Source organism: Phyllostomus discolor, chromosome 14 (genome assembly GCF_004126475.2).
Source record: "Phyllostomus discolor isolate MPI-MPIP mPhyDis1 chromosome 14, mPhyDis1.pri.v3, whole genome shotgun sequence".
Classification (NCBI taxonomy): domain Eukaryota; kingdom Metazoa; phylum Chordata; class Mammalia; order Chiroptera; family Phyllostomidae; genus Phyllostomus; species Phyllostomus discolor.
Window position 1 is genome coordinate 3,907,744 of NC_040916.2, and position 19,462 is coordinate 3,927,205.

The following is a 19,462-nucleotide window of genomic DNA, read 5'->3' on the forward strand; positions in this document are numbered from 1 at the left end:
TACTACAAGCAGCCTCTGGGGCAACTTCAAGTGTTTCAACATTCACATCACAGGGGTGCCAGAAGGAGAAGAGAAAGAGCAAGACATTGGAACCCTATCTGAAAAAAAAAATAGTGAAAGAAAACTTCCCTAATTTGGTGAGGGAAACAGGCATGCAAGTCCAGAAAGCACAGAGAATCCCAATTATGATGGATGCAAAGAGGCACAATCCAAGACCCACCATAATTAAAATGCCAAGAATTAAAGATAAAGAGAGAACCTTAAAAGCAGCAAGAGAAAAGAAGTTAGTTACCAGATGGTTGCCAGATCGGAGGGGGTAAGGGGAGAATGGGTGAAGAGGAGAGGAGATTAGGAAGTACAAGTAGGTAGTTACAGAATAAGCAAAAGAATGTACAGTACAGTATAAGAAATGAAGTAACCAAAGGACACACGACCTATGGACACGAACAAAAGTGGGGGGATTGCCTGAGGGACTAGGGAGTGCTGGGTGGAGGGGGGCAAAGGGGGAAATTCAGGATAACTGTAATAGTATATTCAATGAAATATAATTTAAAAAAATAAAGGGGGGAAATGCAATCAGAAAGTATTGAAAAGCTATAAAAATATGTGACTTCCTTGTCAATCTTGACAGGTAAATAAAGTGTGAGCCAGCCTCCTCTAGCCTGCTATCAGCTAGAGGGCAGAGAGGCAGGGCAGCTCTGTACACAAAGATAACATGTTGCTGTGTCTGTGTACATGCTGGTAAAGCCAAGAAGTCTTTGGACTGGCACTTTAGTAGATCATTTCAATTTTAATTTCTTATGTTTATTTTTAAGGAGTTTGCTGGGCCTGAGGTAAAAGGTGTATAGTTTTTTACTTCATTTTTCAGCATTAGTACCACCTCCAAAATCTTATTTCCAAGCATTCCATACTCTAGACACCACCTCCTTTCTAACTCACTGTCTTGGTGTCACTTATTCAGTAACTTATTAACCCCCAGAAATCTCAAAAACATTGCCATTACCAGTGTTTTGTGATTCATCCTCCTTCACTTCCCTCCTTACTGAGCATAAATCCCATAATCCAGCATTAAAACTACCCCCTTACAAAGACTCTTGCCCTGTACCTACTCCAACATTCTTCTTTGGCAAGATTCCCGCCTTAGTTATACCCAACTGTGCAGTTGTTCATAGTCTACACCCTTGCAGCTAATCAGTACTGGAGAAAAGCACTAAACTATGCACACTGCTACAGATATCCATATCCATAGTAGCTTTGCTTCTCCTACACTGAGACTGTTTCACATGTTTCTTTTTTCATATCTCCAGCATGCTCATAAACATTCTCAACTTATGATCACACTGCATACTTCATTGAGAAAATACATACAATTGGACTTGAATAACCTCGTTTTTCCATCACCAAATTCACCAATTTACCCACACCTGGACCCACACACTCTGCCTTCAATCCCATTACAAACAAAGAAGCTTCCTGGATCCTGTCCCTTCATGTCTATTCATGGAATTCTGCCCTCCCTTATCGCTTCTTTCCTGTAACATATAATTTTCTCTCTCAAGCCACTAGAGCACTCACATTAACATAGATTAACATCACCTATCTTAAAAATAAACTTTCTCGAGATACATGCCCCTCCAAGTTTTTGCACCACTACAGCAAAATTTCTCAAGAATTATCCATGTTGGAGTTCTGGCCAAGATGGAGGTGTAGGTAGATACGCTTCCCTTCCTCGTACAACCAAAAGAAGGATAACAACCAATTTAAAAACATAAAACAATGACAATTGCCAGAAAGTCAAACTGGAAGTCCAACAACCAAGGAGTTAAAGAAGAAATGTTCATCCAGACTGAAAGGACAGGCAGAGGTAGGAAGCTGGGACAGAGAGGATGCGCAACAAGGCGGCGGCTGGCAGACTGGGGTGGGCGAGATCGCGGCTGGTAAACCAGAAGGTCCCATATTCGTGTGGGGATAAGCCGGGAGGAACACTGAGAAGTGAGACAAACCTTGCAACCCAGGAATCCAGCACTGGAAAGTAAAGCCTCAAAAGCTCTGGCTGTAAAAACCTGTGAAGGGGCCAGCAGCAGAAGAAACTCCATCTCACAGGATTGTCCGTTGGAGAGGCCCATGGGATCCTACAACGTACACAAGCTCCCCCACCTAGGACTCAGCACCTGAAAGGGCACAACCTGCTTGTGTGAAGCAATGGAAATGACGGAAAGTGGGGTGAGAACTCGGCAAGTGAGCAAGCAGTGTTATTCCCTCTCTGACTCCTCCCCCACATATAACGCCACAACGCAGCAACGTGGGTTGCTCCACCTTGGCTAATACCAAAGGCTCCGCCCCTTACAATATAACAGGAACACCGAGACAAAGAACTATGGCCCAAATAAAAGAACAGATCAAAACTCCAGAAAGGAACTAAGCAACAAGGAGATAGACAACCTGTCAGATGCAGAGTTCAAAACACTGGTAATCAGGCTGCTCACAGAAACGATTGAGTATGGTCACAAAATAGAGGAAAAAGTGAAGGCTGTGCAAAGTGAAATAAAGGAAAATGTACAGGGAAACACCAGTAAAGGGAAGGAAACCAGTACTCAAATCAATGATTTGGAACAAAAGTAAGAAACATTCAACCGGAACAGAATGAAGAAACAAGAATTCAAAAAAACGAGGAGAGGCTTAGGAACCTCTGGGACAACTTTAAATGTTCCAACATCCAAATCATAGGGGTGCCAGAAGGAGAAGAGGAAGAGCAAGAAATTGAAAACTTATTTGGACAAATAATGAAGGAGAACTTCCCCAATCTGGCAAAGGAAATAGACTTCCAGGAAGTCCAGGATGCTCAGAGTCCCGAAAAAGTTGGATCCAAGAAGAAACACGCCAAGACACATGGTAATTAAGTTACCCAAGATTAAAGATAAGGAGAGAATCTTAAAAGCAACAAGAGAAAAGGACACAATCACCAACAAAGGAGTTCCCATAAGCCTATCAGCTGATTTCTCAAAAGAAATCTTACAGGCAAGAAGGGGCTGGAAAGAAGTATTCAAAGGCATGAAAGGCAAGGACCTACATCCAAGATTGCTCTATCCAGCAAAGCTTGCATTTACAATGAAAGGTCAGGTAAAGGGCTTCCCAGATAAGGTCAAGTTAAAGGAGTTCATCATCACCAAGGCCTTAGCATATGAAATGTTAAAGGGTTTTACCTAAGAAAAAGAAGATTAAAAAATGTGAATAGTAAAATAACAACAAACTCACAACTATCAACCAGTGAACCTAAAAAACAAAACCAAAAACTAAGCAAACAAATAGAATAGGAAAAGAATCACAGAAATGGAGATCACATGGAGGGTTATCAGTGTGGAGTGGGAGGGGAAAATGGGAGAAAAAGGTACAGGGAATAAGAAGCATAATTGGTAGGCACAAAATAGACAGGGGAAGGTTAAGAATAGTGTGGAAAATGGAGAAGCCAAAGAACTTATATGTATGACCCATGGACATGAAATAGGGGTTGTAGGAATGATGGTGGGAATGGGGGTACAGAGTTGAGGGGGATAAAAAGGAGAAAAAAATGGGACAGCTGTAATATCATAATTAATAAAATATGCCTAAAAATTATCCATGTTGATGGTCTCCACTTTCTCATGACCTATTCTCTTTAAGCTACTCCAATGTGGCTTTCATTCCCTCCATTCATTCTAACAGATCTTGTCAAAGTCACCGAGAGCATTTTGCCAAATCATTCTCTGTCATAGGTTGAACTTGTACTACCCTAGAAGATATTGAAGTCCTAATTCCCTAATTATAGTATCTTTGAATATGTCCCTATTTGGAAAAGTCTTTTGCAAGTTGAAATGAGGTCATTAGGTATGCTCTAATCCACTATAACTATATCCTTATACAAAGGGAAAATTCGGACATAGACAAACATACACACACCGGGAGAACACCATGTGAACATGAGGCAGACACTGGGGTGATGCATCTACAAGCCAAGAATGCCACAGACTGCCAGTAAACCACCAGAACCTGTGAAGTGGCATGGAACAGATTCTTCTTCTCAATCCTCAGAAGGAATCAACCCTGACAATACCTTGATTTTGGACATCCATACTCCAGAACTGTGAGAAAAGAAACTTCTGTTATTTAAGCCACCCAGTTTGTGTGGCTTTGTTATGGCAGCCCTAGGATATCAGCAGTACTTGTCTGTAGGCTCCCATGGCACCAATTTCTTGGTTTCCATGCAATTTTGGTGGCTCTTCCTCCACATGTCGACCTGCATCAGAGCTCAGTCCACCCCTGTTGTTTTCTAGCTTCTCTAATCTAGGTGATCTCATCCAGTTTCATGGCATTCAATGCCACCTAAGTGCTGAGGACTTCCACATCTAAACTCTAGACTGACCACTCCCATTTGCACTTTGGCCCTGAGACACTGCCCTGCAATTACCTGTGTCCCTGTCTGCCTCCCGAGCTGTACTGAACTGGAGGACAGGACCCACCCCTTTATCATCGTAGTTGCCACGGAGCCCGGTTCCCCACCTGACCCCAAGGAGGCTGTCGGTGTTGCCTATTGACTAGACACCTCGCACAAGTCCCACTCACTACAATTACCTCACAGCTTAAAATGCTGCCTTACTTTTATCCCTTCAAGTCCAATCTAATCTTTGCCTCCCCAAAATTCCCAGCAAGTTGGGTTACTTTATTTTTGCCACCTCTCTTTGAACTCAGAGAACCTAGCCTCCTGGGCTTCTTTTCTCTCCTCCTCAGGCAATCCCATTCCCCACTCCACAAGCTCTCACTTTCACTCCCTCAGGGTGGTTCAGATTTCTACCCCATTTGGCCAAGAAATTTCCTTTAACTAAGACTCTTGCCAGACCCACTTTCTAACTTTCTTTTAAAAATATTTTATTTATTTATTTATTTTTAGAGAGAGGGGAAGGGAAGGAGGGAGAAGGAAAGAGACATCGATGTGTGGTTGCCTCTTTTATGCTCCCTACTGGGGACCTGGCCCACAACCCAGGAGTGTGCTCTGACCCGGAATCAAACCAGTGACCCTTTGGTTCACAGGCTGGCACTCAACCCACTGAGCCACACCAGCCAGGGTCCCACATTCTAACTTTTAAAAGGTCCCTTGGGACTTGTCCAGCACTGCGGTTACCCCTCAAAACCACTTAGAAATACAGCAAGCGACACTTCCTCCTGTTTACTACTAAAAATCCCTGGGAAGCTCCAAGACATTTCTCAGCATGAAATATGACACCCCCCCCCCCCCCCCACCAAGAGTTTTGAAACTTCTGGGTAAAATGCTTGAACAAAGGTCACATCGCCTTCATCTTCCATTTGGGGTATTCAGCTCTGGGCTACGGCTCTGCTCTCTCAAACTGGGTTTGGATAAATATAACTAGGCAGTGACTTTTTTAAACGTACAGGATTGTCTTTTATTTTTATTTTTATTTTTGTTTATTGATTCTTTTTTTGAACGAGAGGAAAGAAGAGTGAGAGCGGGGAGAGAGAATAATAACATCAGTGTCGAGAGCTGACCAACAGCTGACCTTTGACAGTCAGGTCGGATGAGACGCATCTGCACAGTAGAGGTGACTGTGGCCGGATCTCCTGTCTATCTCCCCCTGTATGCCTGTCCCTGCTAGCAACAGGTGGTAGGATTTTTAGATACCTGAGTGTTATAACAAAATATCTGCACGATGCCTCTGATTCTGTGTGGAATGATTTGCTGACCACAGAACAGAAATCCCTAACAACCTTAATGCTGCCTACTCCCCCACCTGGAAAGTTAAGGACAAAATTAAACTATGGGCAGACCAGCTGCCAGAGTGCTGGAGGAAGCTGTTGCTAGGAATGTCCCTTAAGAAGTCACCACTTAAAGCTCAAGATTTATTAGAGCCACTACCCCTCCCATACCCTGGACAGGAATGTTTATTAATGGGACCAGGTGGGTAAAGAAGCAAAGAGTTATAGTTGAAAATAATCTCAATACATGGAAATGAATACAAAATATGCCCCCCCCCATGATGTATAAATCAAGACACCTAGGTAGGAAACCAGTTACCTAACCTAGACAAATCTAACCTCAACGGACAATAGCTAATTTCTATGTAACCTATAAATCACCTCTTGCACCCTTTTAACTTAGACCAATCCCTAGAATCTTAATAGACACCTAGTTACTAATTGGCATCTGAAAGTTTGTGCCCGTATAGCTTCGTTGGCTATCTGATTAATGACACTCTTGGTCAAAATAACCTTTGTTTAACATGGTTGGTCTGTGGGACCTCCTGTACTTTTCGGTTACTTCTTTGTTTAACATGATTGATCTGTAAAAGTAAAACCTTCTGTAGTTTTTGAAGTTATTTCTATGGTAACCATTTCTGTTTTAATAATCACACTATGCATTGAATGTTGTATAACCTCCCCTATGAAAATAAAGATTGAATTTTCTCGGTGAGTCCGGGCCCAAAAAGCCTGACTGTCCTCCGGCACCCCATCTGGTGCCTCGCTCCATTTACTTTGCCTTAGCCGTTCCTCCTTCGGGGACCCTGAGACCCACCGAGGCTGGACCCCGGCACATCAGTTTGTTGTTCCACTTATTTATGAATTCATTGGTTGATTCTTGTATGTGCCCTGACTGGAGATCTAACTTGCAACCTTGGCATATCAGGACTCTATAACCAACTGAGCTACCATGTCAAGGTGAGGACTATCTTAATTTACCTTTTAAACCTCAACCTGGTACCTGGTACAGGACCCAGGATACAACTGAAGGCCTGTATACCCTGTGAATGGAGGCATGCTAGTGGAACTAGGTAGTCCTGGTAAGCACAGTAAATGGCAACAGAATTAATAAATGAGCCATATCTACTTTCCAGGGTAGCTGTAATAAGAAATGACATCATATATATTAAAACACTCTGAAAACTAACAGATTACACCATTTTAAGGAACTGTATTTAACATGGCCTAGAAGGAGTCAAATAAACTTGCACTCAAATTCCAGATCCAAGCTGAGTGGCTGTGTCCTTAGTAAAATTCTCAATCCCAATGATCTTCAGTTTCTTCATCTGTAAAATGGGGATAATAATACTCACCTGTTGTATCAACTTGTGAGGCTCTGTTTAGTGACACATGTAAAACATCTAGTGAAGTGCACCAGTATATGTAAAAGTTACCATTTGTAAACCATTAGTATTATTTTTCTCTTGTACACCAGATGTTTACTCTAAACATGTAAACATTAACCGATCATGAAAACGATAGTTTTGTTTTTCTTAAATGTCATTTATTAAAAAATACAATTCCAGAGAAAGTAGGAGATACAAGGACATCTGGAAAGTGGGTACAATACATGGACCTCTTTAAACCAGGGGCTTAGAGGGTCCAAATAAAATGAGCTACAGGCACAAAGCCAGTAACGTATCCATGGTCCATTCATCTGGAGAAGTCCACTCCTGTTCCCACTTCCCTAGCCTCTCCCCACAACAGCCAGCTTTATACTTGCTATTTTTAATTTAAAAGAAAAGTTTAAACTTCCTTGCTGCCCTATGGCTTCAATGAGTGGAGCTTCTTTCTCCAGTTACGGAATGAGTCAGCAAAGGGGGGGATTTCCGATCCTTGGAGCTGGGGAAGAAGCTGAGGAGGGACAGACAGTGTGCAAAGTATCCCCATTATCTCCACTCCCCAATCACAGCGCACATCAGGCCAATGCTAGTTTAAAACATTAATATCAAACTCAAAGTCTCTCCCTCTTTTTTTCAAGGAAGATACGCTTTGAAGGAAAGCGCAAGAGTGAATTTCAAATCCAAGTGATAATAAATTCGGGGTATTAAGAGATAAGAAACCCAGTCTCTCCCTCCCAGCTCCAGGAGATCAATCACCGCTCCAATCCAGCCTCCTTGAGAGCAAAGAAAACCACTGGAAAAAACAAGTTTTGACGGGACCCCAGCCCCTTTCCTTTTGGCTCCAGACTAAGTAGGTGTATGGCCCCATAGAATGAGGGAAATTCTTATAAAAAATGTGACAGAATGGAGTTTGGGAGAGAAGCAGCACAAAAGTAGTGGTGAGTTATGGAAGCCTTCCCAGACTTAACCAGCAGGCAGCCACATTGGCATCTGCAGCCTCGGGCCCCTTCCCAGGGCCCGGATGCCCACGGACGAAACAAAATCAAGGGCCAAGGCAGCATTTTCATCCCACAGAGGAAAACGAAGGGAGAGAGACCTGTGGGGGAGCAGCCCCAGTGTACTCACTGGGACCAGACGGCCCCAGAAGGGCGGAAGGATGGAGGTGTAGAAGACATATTCAGGGTGAGTCCCGGCAAAGTAGAGGAAGAATTTCCCCAAAAGAGCACGGGTCCCTGAATACAGCTCCTCTGCGGAACCCCATAGGAAAGGCCCTTCCTTTGACACATAGGTATCACATTGCTCTCCTTTGGAGGCAAAATCAGAAAGGCCCAGCAGCACAGGCCTCAGTCCAGCACACGAAGCCCTCCCTGCCCCTCCCCGACCTGCCCTTAGAGAGGGGGGCTGTCACCAAGGACCCACTGGGCCCCTCTCCAAATAATTCCTATAGAGAGAAAAACAAAAAAAACAAACACAACCCTAGAGAAAAGTCCAAAAAGAACCTTAGTCATACAAAAAGTCCAAATAGTCTTCTTTTTGCCTTCTGAGGCATATGTAAGTCCCTTCTCACAAGGCTTCCTGTCCATTTAGGACAACATTACTATTTCATTTTTTAAAAATAAAAATAAAGATATCCACCCACCCTCCCTCCAAACTCTACTTCATACAGCCCACCCCACACACCCCAAACCAGGCATTGCTCCCTTGACACAAGGTAAACTTAAAACTTTGCTGCAACCTCACAGCCTCCAAGGGGCTGCTCATTACAACCAACTCGAATTCGGTTTGCAGAGGCGGGGGTGGCAGAGAGCCTCTTCCTCTCCCTGCCTCCCACCACAGAGGCCCCATTCGCCTGGACGGCAGGGAGGCCTGCCAAGGGCCCTGCCTCTTCATAAGACAAACACAAGTCAAGAAGCGAGAGTCCTCTCCCCTAGCTCCACCACCAGTTTTGGGGCCCTGGGTGGGAGCTCTGCTGGGCTCACGAGGTCTCATGACTTCAAGATCCTAGCGCGAACCAGCCAGTCTTCTCCTGGGCCAGGTCCAGCTCTCGCAGGCGGATGTGCACCTCTCCAAGGAGAATGTTCTCCCAGAATCCTTGCTCACTCAGCACACTCAGCTGTAGCTCCCGCTGCTGCAGGTCTCCCTTGGGGATCCCATCATACACCAGCTGCAGATGCAGAGATTGGGAAGAGCAAAGTCGTAAGAGAGGGAACTGTGGAAGAGGGAGATGCTTACGTCTGTGGTCACTTGATCTGCTGAGGTGAACACCACTGTATCTCCCCAACCAGAGCCCAAGGGAATAGAGAAGGCACACAGAAGCCAAAGGAAGCTTTAAAGAACTTTGTTCTTTGCTCAGAGTTCAAGCAAATGAGGGGCTTTTTTTTTTTTTAATTAGAGACACTGCTCTTATTAGCAAAGGATCAGGAGACTCCTCTTCCCATAGGACAGAGGCCAGGCCACACCCAGCTCTGGAACCCCAACCCAGAGGGTCCACAGAATTCCCATGTAAAGGTCAAGAATAAATGTGACTTTCCAGGTCATCTAGTCTGGTTTATGTCACAACTTCAGAACCCTGCCCCTGCAACATCAGCAGCCATAAATGATATTTTAAAAAATAGGTGTGGCTCTGTTCTAACACAACTTTATTTATAAACCCCTGTAACTTCCCCACACACCATTTCATTGTAGGTGGGGTTGCAGGTTTTCCGGGCCACTTTGGTTTTCTTCTTAGTGGTTTTCTGAGGGTCAGGAAGGAGATAAATCTTCACATAGGGATCAGGGTCATTCCCATCCTGGAGCAGTTGCTGCAAAGAGAATGAAAACCAAAAAAAGATGAAGATTCTTCTACCTGTCTTTTTATCACCATCCCTGTGATCACACCCAGATCCAGACTCTCATCCCACACCTGGCTTCTCACAATGCATGTAATTTACTTGGCTGCTTCCTAGCTCCCTCCATTCTGATAAAAATATCCACCATAAAGTTAGGTGTCCTACTAAAATATCAGTTGGATTGCCTATTGTATCCAGTCTATACTGTTTACACAAATGCTCAGGGCATGAGTGAATGATCATATCCCCAGGTATCTCCCTGCCTCGCCCAGTGTCTTTGTCTATTTTGTTACTTGATGCAAGTAAACCTGTAAGATGTAGAGAAATGAGTCAGAGAAATTAAGTTCCTTGCTCAAGGTCAACCAATGAGTGATTCACCCAGCCTGAACCTTTTAAATCTTAAGTTAGATCTTATGCCTGTAGACCCTCGAGAAGAAAGATTCATTTGACGTGAATCACAAGGAGGAATTTACCTGCTCAGATGGACTCCTTACGATCATTCGAGGGCCCAAATCTCATGAATAACAGCCTAAGAGCCATTTGCGGACAGGGGCTTCTCACGTACTCCACACACCAGGAAGAACCTCAGACTGAACTTTCAGGTTCCTGCACCATGTCCTGCCTTGTCAATGATCATGCAGCTGAGTCAACTATTGCAAGGGAGCTCCTGGTCTTGTCTCTTGACCAAGGGACTAAGACCTGCCAGGTCCCAATCAGAACTATTCCATAATAACCAATTAGAACAGAACAACTTGGAAATCTCATCTGCATGAAACTGGGAACTTGGGTAGGAACTTTCTACAGGAAAGATGACCTCCCTTTGTCTCAGCAGAGAACAATTTAGATTGCTACCCGAATCTGTGTCTGCCTGGTGGCAGTTCTTTTTGCTCAAATAAATGCTTTTTTAACCTTTATTACAATCTAAAATTAATTTCTGTTTACATGTCCCTGCTCAAAACCCCCCCAGTGGTTGCCATCTCACTCAGGGTAAAAGCCCAGTCCCGACTACGGCCTCCAGCCAGCTGTGCTCTCCTCCCGCTCACCAGCCCCTGCTCCCCACTTTGTTCCACAGGCTCCAGCCACTAGGTCCCCTTGCAGTTCCTCATGCACCCCAGGCAAGTCCCTGGCCTTTGGCTTTAACTGGACCCTCTGTTTGGAACAGTGTCCCCTCAGATATATATCTGCCTGCCCCTCACCTTCTCCATCGTTGCTCACATGCATCCTTCATCAACAAGGGCTTCCCTGATCACTCTATGTAAAACTGCCAGCACCCTCATTCCAGCCCTGTGTTATTTCTCTGCCTTATTTCTTGCCAGAGCACTTGCCATGTATTTGTCTGTCTCTTCCTACTGGAATATAAACTCCCTGAGGGGAAGGATTTTATTTTCCTTACCCTGTACCCAGAACTAATGTAGCAGTGTCTGACTCCTAGTAAGCACTAGATGAACATTTGTTGAATGAATGAATGAATGATGTTGTAAGAGCGAAACTCAGGTTTTTCTGATTCCAAAGCTCATGGTCCTTCTGTCACATACCAATGTCCCAGCTTACAAAAGTCCAGCACATTACGAGATTTCAATAAAAGTTCCCTCCCCTATCCACTCACAATGTTCTCAGAATTGTACCAAAAATTTTAGTAATTATATACTGCCTTGATTATTCTCCAGGGTGATCATGTGGTTGCCTTACCTGTACAATCAGGTAAAAAGTCCCTTGGGCTTCTCCCTCATTACAATCACCATGATTACCATAACAATACCAAATACTATGTTAAGTGTTCTACATGCATTATCTCATTTAACACCCATAATAACCCTATGAGATGGATACTAACATGATCTTCATTCTAATGAGGCTGAGAGTACTTAGGCTACTTGCCAAAGACCACAGGCTGTAAGAAGTTGTATTGCTTGGCCATACCCTAGGCCTGGCGGAGTAGCAGGCCCAATGTTGGGTACCCAGCAAACCTGTGGTTACTCTCCTGAGACAGGGGCAGTACAGGTCTCACCAGTCAGGAGAGTACCAGGAGAAAGATAGAGAATCAAATGACAACTGCACACATACTTACCAAACCCCGAATATGCATCACCATAATGAAGAGTTTATTGTTTTTATAGGAGATGGACAACTTCACCTCCCCTCCCACTTTCCCGACAGGACGGGCCCATGAGCCATCTGTAGAGACAAAGAAAACCGAGAAAGGCCGTTAGGCCAGCCCTATTTCCATGTGGCGTCAGGCAGATGTTTATTTTCCTCTGACCCTCCTCCACCAACACTATCTCCATGGCAGGGTCCTGATACCCCCTGGGGGATCTGCCAGGTGGCATCTGTGAACATGATTTAGAGCTGGGTTGGGGTGGGTCTATCCTATTTGTGTAACCCATCAACTAAATACCCAGTCCCTGGGGAACCCGCACAAGGAGCAGTGGATCCCACAGCCTGAGTAGGAAACCAGATTCTGTGGCTAGCAAGCAAAGGAACAGAGACAAGGGAAGAACAGAAAACTGGGAAGAGGTCGGGGCAGGAGAAGTTCCCCTTGGGAATGGTTCCGAGGGGCTGGCAGAAGTGTCACAAAGGCACTGTACCTGAGGGCTTGGGAGCTGGACTGGTATTCGCAGCCTTCTCATCCCGGGGCAGGGGGTGGAAGAAGGTATACACCAAATCACACTGGAATAAAATCAGTAAACAGGGTCGTTCTTCAATAAGACTATGGCCCAATAAGAAAGGAAAGAGACTATTCGAGATTAAAATAGACTTATAAAACATAACAACCAAGTGTAATACGCAGTTCTTGCTTGGATCATGGCTCAAACAAGCCAACTATAAAAAGAATTTGGGGGATGAGAGGACAATTTTGAATGATGGCTATGTACTGGATGATATGACACAATAATCATGTACAAATACGCCCTTATGTTTTAGAGATGCAGAGTATTTAGAGGTAGAATGGCTTATGTCTGGGATTTACTTTAAAATACTTCATACAGAAATAAACGAATATAGCAAAATATTAACTGCTTAGATTAATGAATATGTGTATGTGCACTAATTATACTCTCTAAAGTTCTCCTAATAGAAAGGTTTTTAAAAAGAAAAAACAACCAAATAAAATGAGGTCACATCAGGTCAAAAGCAGCCTGGTCTTGCCTACTACTCCCACCCCTACAGACACACACCTCTCCCTTAGGCACAGAAATGCCTGAGCCAGCCTGGGGCAAAGACCATGAGTCCTACTCTGAAGAATGCTTCCTAAATAACTAGGAAAAAAACCAACCAAAAAATGTGTGAAAATATCCTTTCTAGCATTAATAGTAGGAAAAAATGAATATAATCTAAGTATCTTTCAAGAGGCAGATGGTTAAGGAGAAAATGGTATTCCAAGTCAATGTTTATTAAAGTTATGTTTATTCTTAAAGAAAAAAATAAACAAAATTATGTTTACTCTAAATGCTAAGTGAAAAGAAACAGAGTATAGAACTATATTTAAGTCATGACTCCTATAAAACTGTGAGAGTCGCATTTGCGTGCAGACAGATAGGAAGGAAACAAGGACATGGCTTGCTGATTTGTTAGGGTGATGGATCTGATGGCTGTGTTTATTTACTTATATACACACTTATTATAAAAACAAATTATACCAAATTGTAATACAATTTTTTAATACAACTTTTTAAAAGATTTTATTTATTTACTTTTAGAGAGGGGAAGGAGGGAGATAGAGAGAGAGAGAGAGAAACATCAATGTGTGGTTGCTGGGGGTTATAGCCTGCAACCCAAGCATGTACCCTGGCTGGGAATCGAACCTGCGACACTTTGGTTCGCAGCCCGAGCTCAATCCACTGAGCTACGCCAGCCAGGGCTTGTAATACAATTTTTTAAAAAAAAAATCTTAAGTGGTGTTAAGAAAGAGCAGATCCAAGGACAAAAAAACCAAGACTCCATTGCATTTTTTAAAATAAAAAGTTTTGACCTTGGCATGCGCTCCCTAAGAGACCACACCAGACTTGCAACCAGGGGAGCAGTGGGCAGTGGCAGCTTGACCCAGGCTGATCCCCTGACCCTGTCTCCAGGGCCCCCTTTTCCCTGACATCGCAGTGAGCTAAAGCAGCCCTGCCCAGCCTCTCTCCTGTTGCTTCTTCTATCCTAGGCCCTTCCTTGTTTCACTGTCCCCAACTTTAATAAATGCACTCTCAAAAAAGCCAAAAATAAAAACAACAAAAATATCCCCAGCTTCAGCCTTTATGAAATAAAAAAGGAAGCTCAGGAATGTGAACCAATCGACTTGGAATTTCCTGACCAACACTAGTGAGGTAATCAGTCAAGTAAGACCCCTGTGGTGCCCACCTCCCACCAAGTGGCCCTTACCTGAAACAATCCTTCCTTTCCTTTTGCTAACAGCTTTCCTGTCCCACCCAGTTTCTACCTAGGGAAAACCTTCCATCCTGTACAACTTCTTAAAGCCCCTCTCTGTTTACTAGATGAAATGGCGCAAGATCCATGCATACTCAGTAACCAATTTACTTGGTTGAATTTTTGTTTTTTAACAGTGGGTACATAACCTAAGCTACACATGCAGCCTGGCATGTAACCTAGCACAAGTTAACCTTTGTTTCGAGTTTATAACTTTGCCTCCATTAACCTGCGACTCCACCTAAAACACTCAAAAATGTGTAAGATTTGCCTGATGCTATCTTGCGATCTGCTGAAAGTTTCTCTGCTAGAACTGGGTTTCAGGAACAAGCCGGGCCTGTTTTGCAGGATCAGGAGGTCAACCAGATGACATCACCTGGGAGGGCTGGAACAAGCTGAAGGATTTCCAGTGGCCTCCTCTAAACTTTCCTCATTATGTCCTCCTTAGAATTCTAAAATCTTCCCAGGGGTGGAGATATTCTGCCGTGTCGGAATCTGTGATGCATGGATAAACATGTTTCTTGACCGCGAGTGCCCTGGAATGTCCCCTCCTATATACATGAGACAATGAAGTCTACCTTGATGTTTATGCATGATTTCCCCTAATAACGACGGACTAGATGCTTTGCAAGCTTGAAATCAAGTTCCTTCTCATCAAATTATCAAGGAGTTGTCTTCTGGCTGGCAACTACAGAGCATTCGGACCACTTTGGTCCAGTGACAGACACACCCTCTATCTGCCCAAGACACTTTTCCTCGGGAACACTTTCCTTTCTCAGGTTCTGAGCTCCCCAAGGCCCCTGGGACGCATCTGACTCCACACTCGTGCGAGGCTGAATCCACGCCCACGACTTCCGAGCCAGACCTCGAGGACAAGCGTGACCTCAACCTCTCCTTCTGCTCCTCCTCCTCTGCAGCGGAAGACGAGGCCTGCGGAGCCCAAGGCCCGCCCTGATTGACAGCGGGCTCCCCACACTTCCGCCGTGTCCCCCCACCCCCACCCCCACCCCGACCCCGCAGCAGCGCCAGAATGGCCAGCGCCAGGACCAGGGGACCCCCACCCACCTCAGCCACTTCCGGGGTGGCGTGGATCAGGTGCCAGATGTAGCCGTTCAACTCCTCCCGCCGCCGTTCGGCCCCCGCCTCTCCCCTCGGGCGGCCAATCGTGAAGCGACTGGGGAAGCTGACGTGGCCGGAGGACAAGGAAGCGCAGGAGGGGCGGACGAAAGAGAAAGGTAAGAGACAACAGGATTTGTCACATTTCATTTGCTGTTTCAGCCACCCGACCCACGTCTCTCACCACTCTCCCTCCCCAGGGACCCCACCCACTCCGTTCCTCCCGCAGCTCCCCAGATCTGTGCCCAGGGTGCCCCGCGGCAGTTCCGAGGACCCCAGATGAGAAAGCCAAACTGATGGGCAGAGCCCAACGGGTCCCCAGAAGTGCTGCAGGGGCTACCTGTCAGGATGGGCAGGGTAGGACAAAATGGCGGCTGAACTATAGTCATGGCGGCTGAACTACAACCCGGAAAAGACGGCTGACGTCAAACCAGGGCGTGAGGAGAACCACCAATGATATGGTGCCGCTTTGTTCAAAGGGGACCAATCCCCAGCTCCCACGAAGAGAGCCAACCAAGGTAAAACCCCGCCACATTCACTGCTGGGGCGCCACTTTCTCGGGCCCCACCGTGGGGACCGGGAACCTGCTGGGTGCACAAACCCCAATAAAGCTCTATACTGCCTAACTTTGTGGCTGATTGGCATTTATTCCTCGGCAGAGCCTAAGGAAACCTTTCACTATGGAGTCCCCAGTTTTCCCCATCAAGGTAAAAATCATCTGAAAATTCATTTTTAAAAAATTCGTGGTGAGATACACTTAAAATTCACTATCGTAACCACCGTTAAGTTCAGTGGCACGAAGTTATAAGTGCAACACTACTGTCTCCAGAACTCTTTTCATGTGGCAAAACTGAAATTCTACCCATTAAACAACTCTTCATGTTCCCCACCCCCCCACCCAGGCCTTAGCCACCACATTTTACTTTTTGTCTCTATGAGTTTTACTACTATAAGTGCTTAATATATATGGAATATCACACGGTATTTGTCTTTCTGTGACTGGCTTACTTCACTTAGCATAATGTCTTCAAGTTTCACCCATGTTGTAGCATGTGCCAGAATTTCTTTGTTTTTAAATCTGCATGTTGTGTAGCATTTGAAAAATGCTTTTACTCTTTAAGACATTAGAAACCTTCAAACATCTTCACATTTAGTAAATTCCCTACCTTTAGATCCAATCTGTTCTCCTTCCAGCTTATTTTCAAGTCTGGAGAGCTTGACCAGCAGGGGGAGCTGGTATTGAGTTGTTATCAAACTCATTACCAGGCCCAGAAAATCAAGTACCTTCTGTTGATCTATAGCTCCTGCAGTCCTGCACACCACCCATCCATTCTCCCTCTCCAGTATCCCTCTAGCAGAGAGTAAAGGGGGCAGCTACCTGGGCAACAGAGAAGAAGGGAAGAGCAGCCGCAGCTTATTGTGTAACTCCTGGAACTCCTCAAACGTCCGCTGGATATAAGTGGCCTCATGAGCATTCTCTCGCATCACCTTTACCACATAAATCTGCAAAGGTTCCAGTCTTAGAGAACACCTGCCACAGCCTCCGCACTCAACGAGGAGGGTAGGTAAGGGAACTGAACTGTGTGCACGCACGCGCGTGTGTGTGTGTGGGGAGGTGTACACTTTCCACAAGGAAGAAGGCAAAAGTATCTCCAGTGGAGACAAAGGTGATGTGCCCATGTACATCTGCAAGGATCTGAAAGCAAATATTTCCTGCACATATTTCCGAAGACCCTTGACTCAGAGGGAGTAACCATCCACTTCATCTCCTTGATTCCAGGCAGGCCACTCAGGCAAGGGAGAGGGACATGGTCTATGACTGCTCCCAGCACCAAGTGCCGGGTGACTCCAGTGCCCACAGTGTGGATGTGAAGAAATAGAACCCAGCAATCTGGGGACATTGGGGAGCAAGGGATGATCAGACTGGAGAAGACACTTACGCAGGTCTTGTTGGGGTGGAAGACCTTCTCCTGGCGGCAGAGGAAGACATCACTGATGCGGCCAGAGCGTTGAAGAGTGTATGTGCGGGGGGCAAAGGAAAGGGTCAGCCGGTCGTCTGAGCCTGTGAACTTCATCTGAGCCAGGTTATGGATGAAAAAATTGAGCTTTGTGGCTACACTGCCCAGACTGGACTCAATCAACCTGTTGGTATAAGAGGATGTTACCACAGACCCATGTCCCCACTGCCTGGACAGAGCTATCTCAAGGAATATCCCCTGACACCTGAGACAACACTTGACTCACATCAAATCATGTTCCCTGTGTCATATCCTCATAGAGCATGTGACTGGCACACAATGATCTATATGCAGTTTATTCATGTGAATCCAGGGGTCTTATCTCCCCTTGCTGCCCTCCTAAGCCAAAGAGTGTTGAACCAAGGTGGAAAGGAATTAAGGATTCCACCTAGACTCACCAGGCGAGTATCTAAATATTGTGTCAAACTGAATTTCAAGGTTTAGTACCATGTAACCTCACCAAGCACTACTCAATCTAGAGATTTCAGTCCAAAAGGAAAGGTTCTGTGTTAGACCAACAGAAAAAGAATTAGTTTGCAAAGTTCCAAAAAGAGTGCATACTAAAATGGGAGACATCATCTATACAAAACTGTAGGCATCCATACATAGACAATTCCGTGTCATACATAGTGCACCTAAAAACATTGTGAAAGATGGGAAAATGAAACCATGAAATTCTTGTTTTTATAAGGGAGAGGGAAAGTTTTGATCCAAAGGGCTAAAAACTAAAAATTCGTACTTGCTCCATAAACAAATTCTTTGACTAAGACCTGGTGAGGATGTAAATAAGCAAATTGCAATACCTCTATAGACGAAGATTAGCGCTGAAGCGCAGATGGGTCTGTGAGAGGTGAAGTAATTTGCCTAAGTGAGAGGCAAAATCGGGACAGCATACTCACATTGTCAACCCTTGGCTCTGCCACCTGTGCTAAGCCTTTCCCATTTCCCTAGCCCTCCTCCTCCCAAGCAGGCAGCCTGGAAATCAATGACTTAGGGTGGGCAGCACGTTTATATGCAGAGTGTTACCTAGTAAAGTAGGTAGTGGCATTGGCCTCTGTGTCCTGAGGCCTCAGGGCATCATACACATACTTGAGGTCCTCCAAGTCTGAGAGCTCAGGGATCCCACAGGACAACATCTACAAGGAGAGTAAAGGAGAAGAGACGGTGCCTAAAACAACCAGGAATCTGGCTTCTTCCCCACTGTAGGGCAAGATTTTCTACAGCTAGGCTCCCTACCCCTCCTAGAGGGTGGTAGACGGATGCTGTGGACAGTGGCTGGAGGGTCACGAAAATGGAGGGGCTGGAGCAGGAAGCCAGACACCCGCATAGATACCACTGATTCACCACTGACCCAGGGCATCTGGGCCCTGCCTTTATATAGAGCTCAAAAAAGTACATCTCCTGGGATCCCTTGAAGCAAGACAGGGAAGTCTTAAGTGCCAGAGGCTAAAAACAAGGGGTTCAGAAAGGGTGGGGCTCCTCACCAGGCCCAGCAGGTTGAGGAAGAGGTGGGTGTGCTTGCGAATGAGGTTGTAGGCTTGGCAGCAAAGGTCAACAAAATCATGGAAGCGGCTGGAAGGCTTGTCACCCCCGTTGATGACATACGCCATGTCCGAGGTGAAGACAAAGGGGGCGCGGTCCCTGGGCCAAGGGGAACATACAGGGAGAAGGTCAACATGGAGGAGGAAGCCCATCCTGGGGACTTATTGGGGATCATTCCCCTCACCCCTCATCGCCTGTGCAAACCCAGATAGATGGGGCTGTCTGTTTTTTTGGGGGGGGGGTTCCTACTTTAATCCTAAAACGTCCCCAGAAACATCCTTCATTGGTTTCTTATCCACAAACCAGCAGGATTTTTTCCCTGGATATCTAATTGTATTCCCTTTGCTGTGGTTTGGGCTCATTTTCCTTTTGCTCAGTCCTCAGCAGGGAGAGAGCAGCTGGTCCCTGCCTTCTGCAA

The 19,462-nt window shown here is 45.3% G+C and overlaps 1 protein-coding gene across 4 annotated transcripts in view; it reads right to left on the bottom strand.

Moving 5' to 3' along the window:
- Positions 1-7,274: 7,274 nt before the first annotated feature.
- The window catches only part of PIK3C2B (phosphatidylinositol-4-phosphate 3-kinase catalytic subunit type 2 beta), a 64,962-nt gene continuing 52,774 nt past the window's right edge, over positions 7,275-19,462 (bottom strand). For all 4 annotated transcript variants that reach the window (XM_036015576.1, XM_028530581.2, XM_036015577.1 and 1 more), the window contains 9 exons: positions 18,987-19,143; positions 18,529-18,638; positions 17,425-17,626; positions 16,863-16,987; positions 15,434-15,551; positions 12,544-12,625; positions 12,027-12,133; positions 9,803-9,931; positions 7,275-9,294 (listed from right to left, as the gene is read on the bottom strand). In XM_036015576.1, coding sequence (XP_035871469.1) covers positions 9,124-9,294; positions 9,803-9,931; positions 12,027-12,133; positions 12,544-12,625; positions 15,434-15,551; positions 16,863-16,987; positions 17,425-17,626; positions 18,529-18,638; positions 18,987-19,143 — 1,201 coding nt within the window. In that variant the 3' untranslated portion in view covers positions 7,275-9,123. The remainder of the gene's footprint in view (positions 9,295-9,802; positions 9,932-12,026; positions 12,134-12,543; positions 12,626-15,433; positions 15,552-16,862; positions 16,988-17,424; positions 17,627-18,528; positions 18,639-18,986; positions 19,144-19,462) is intronic.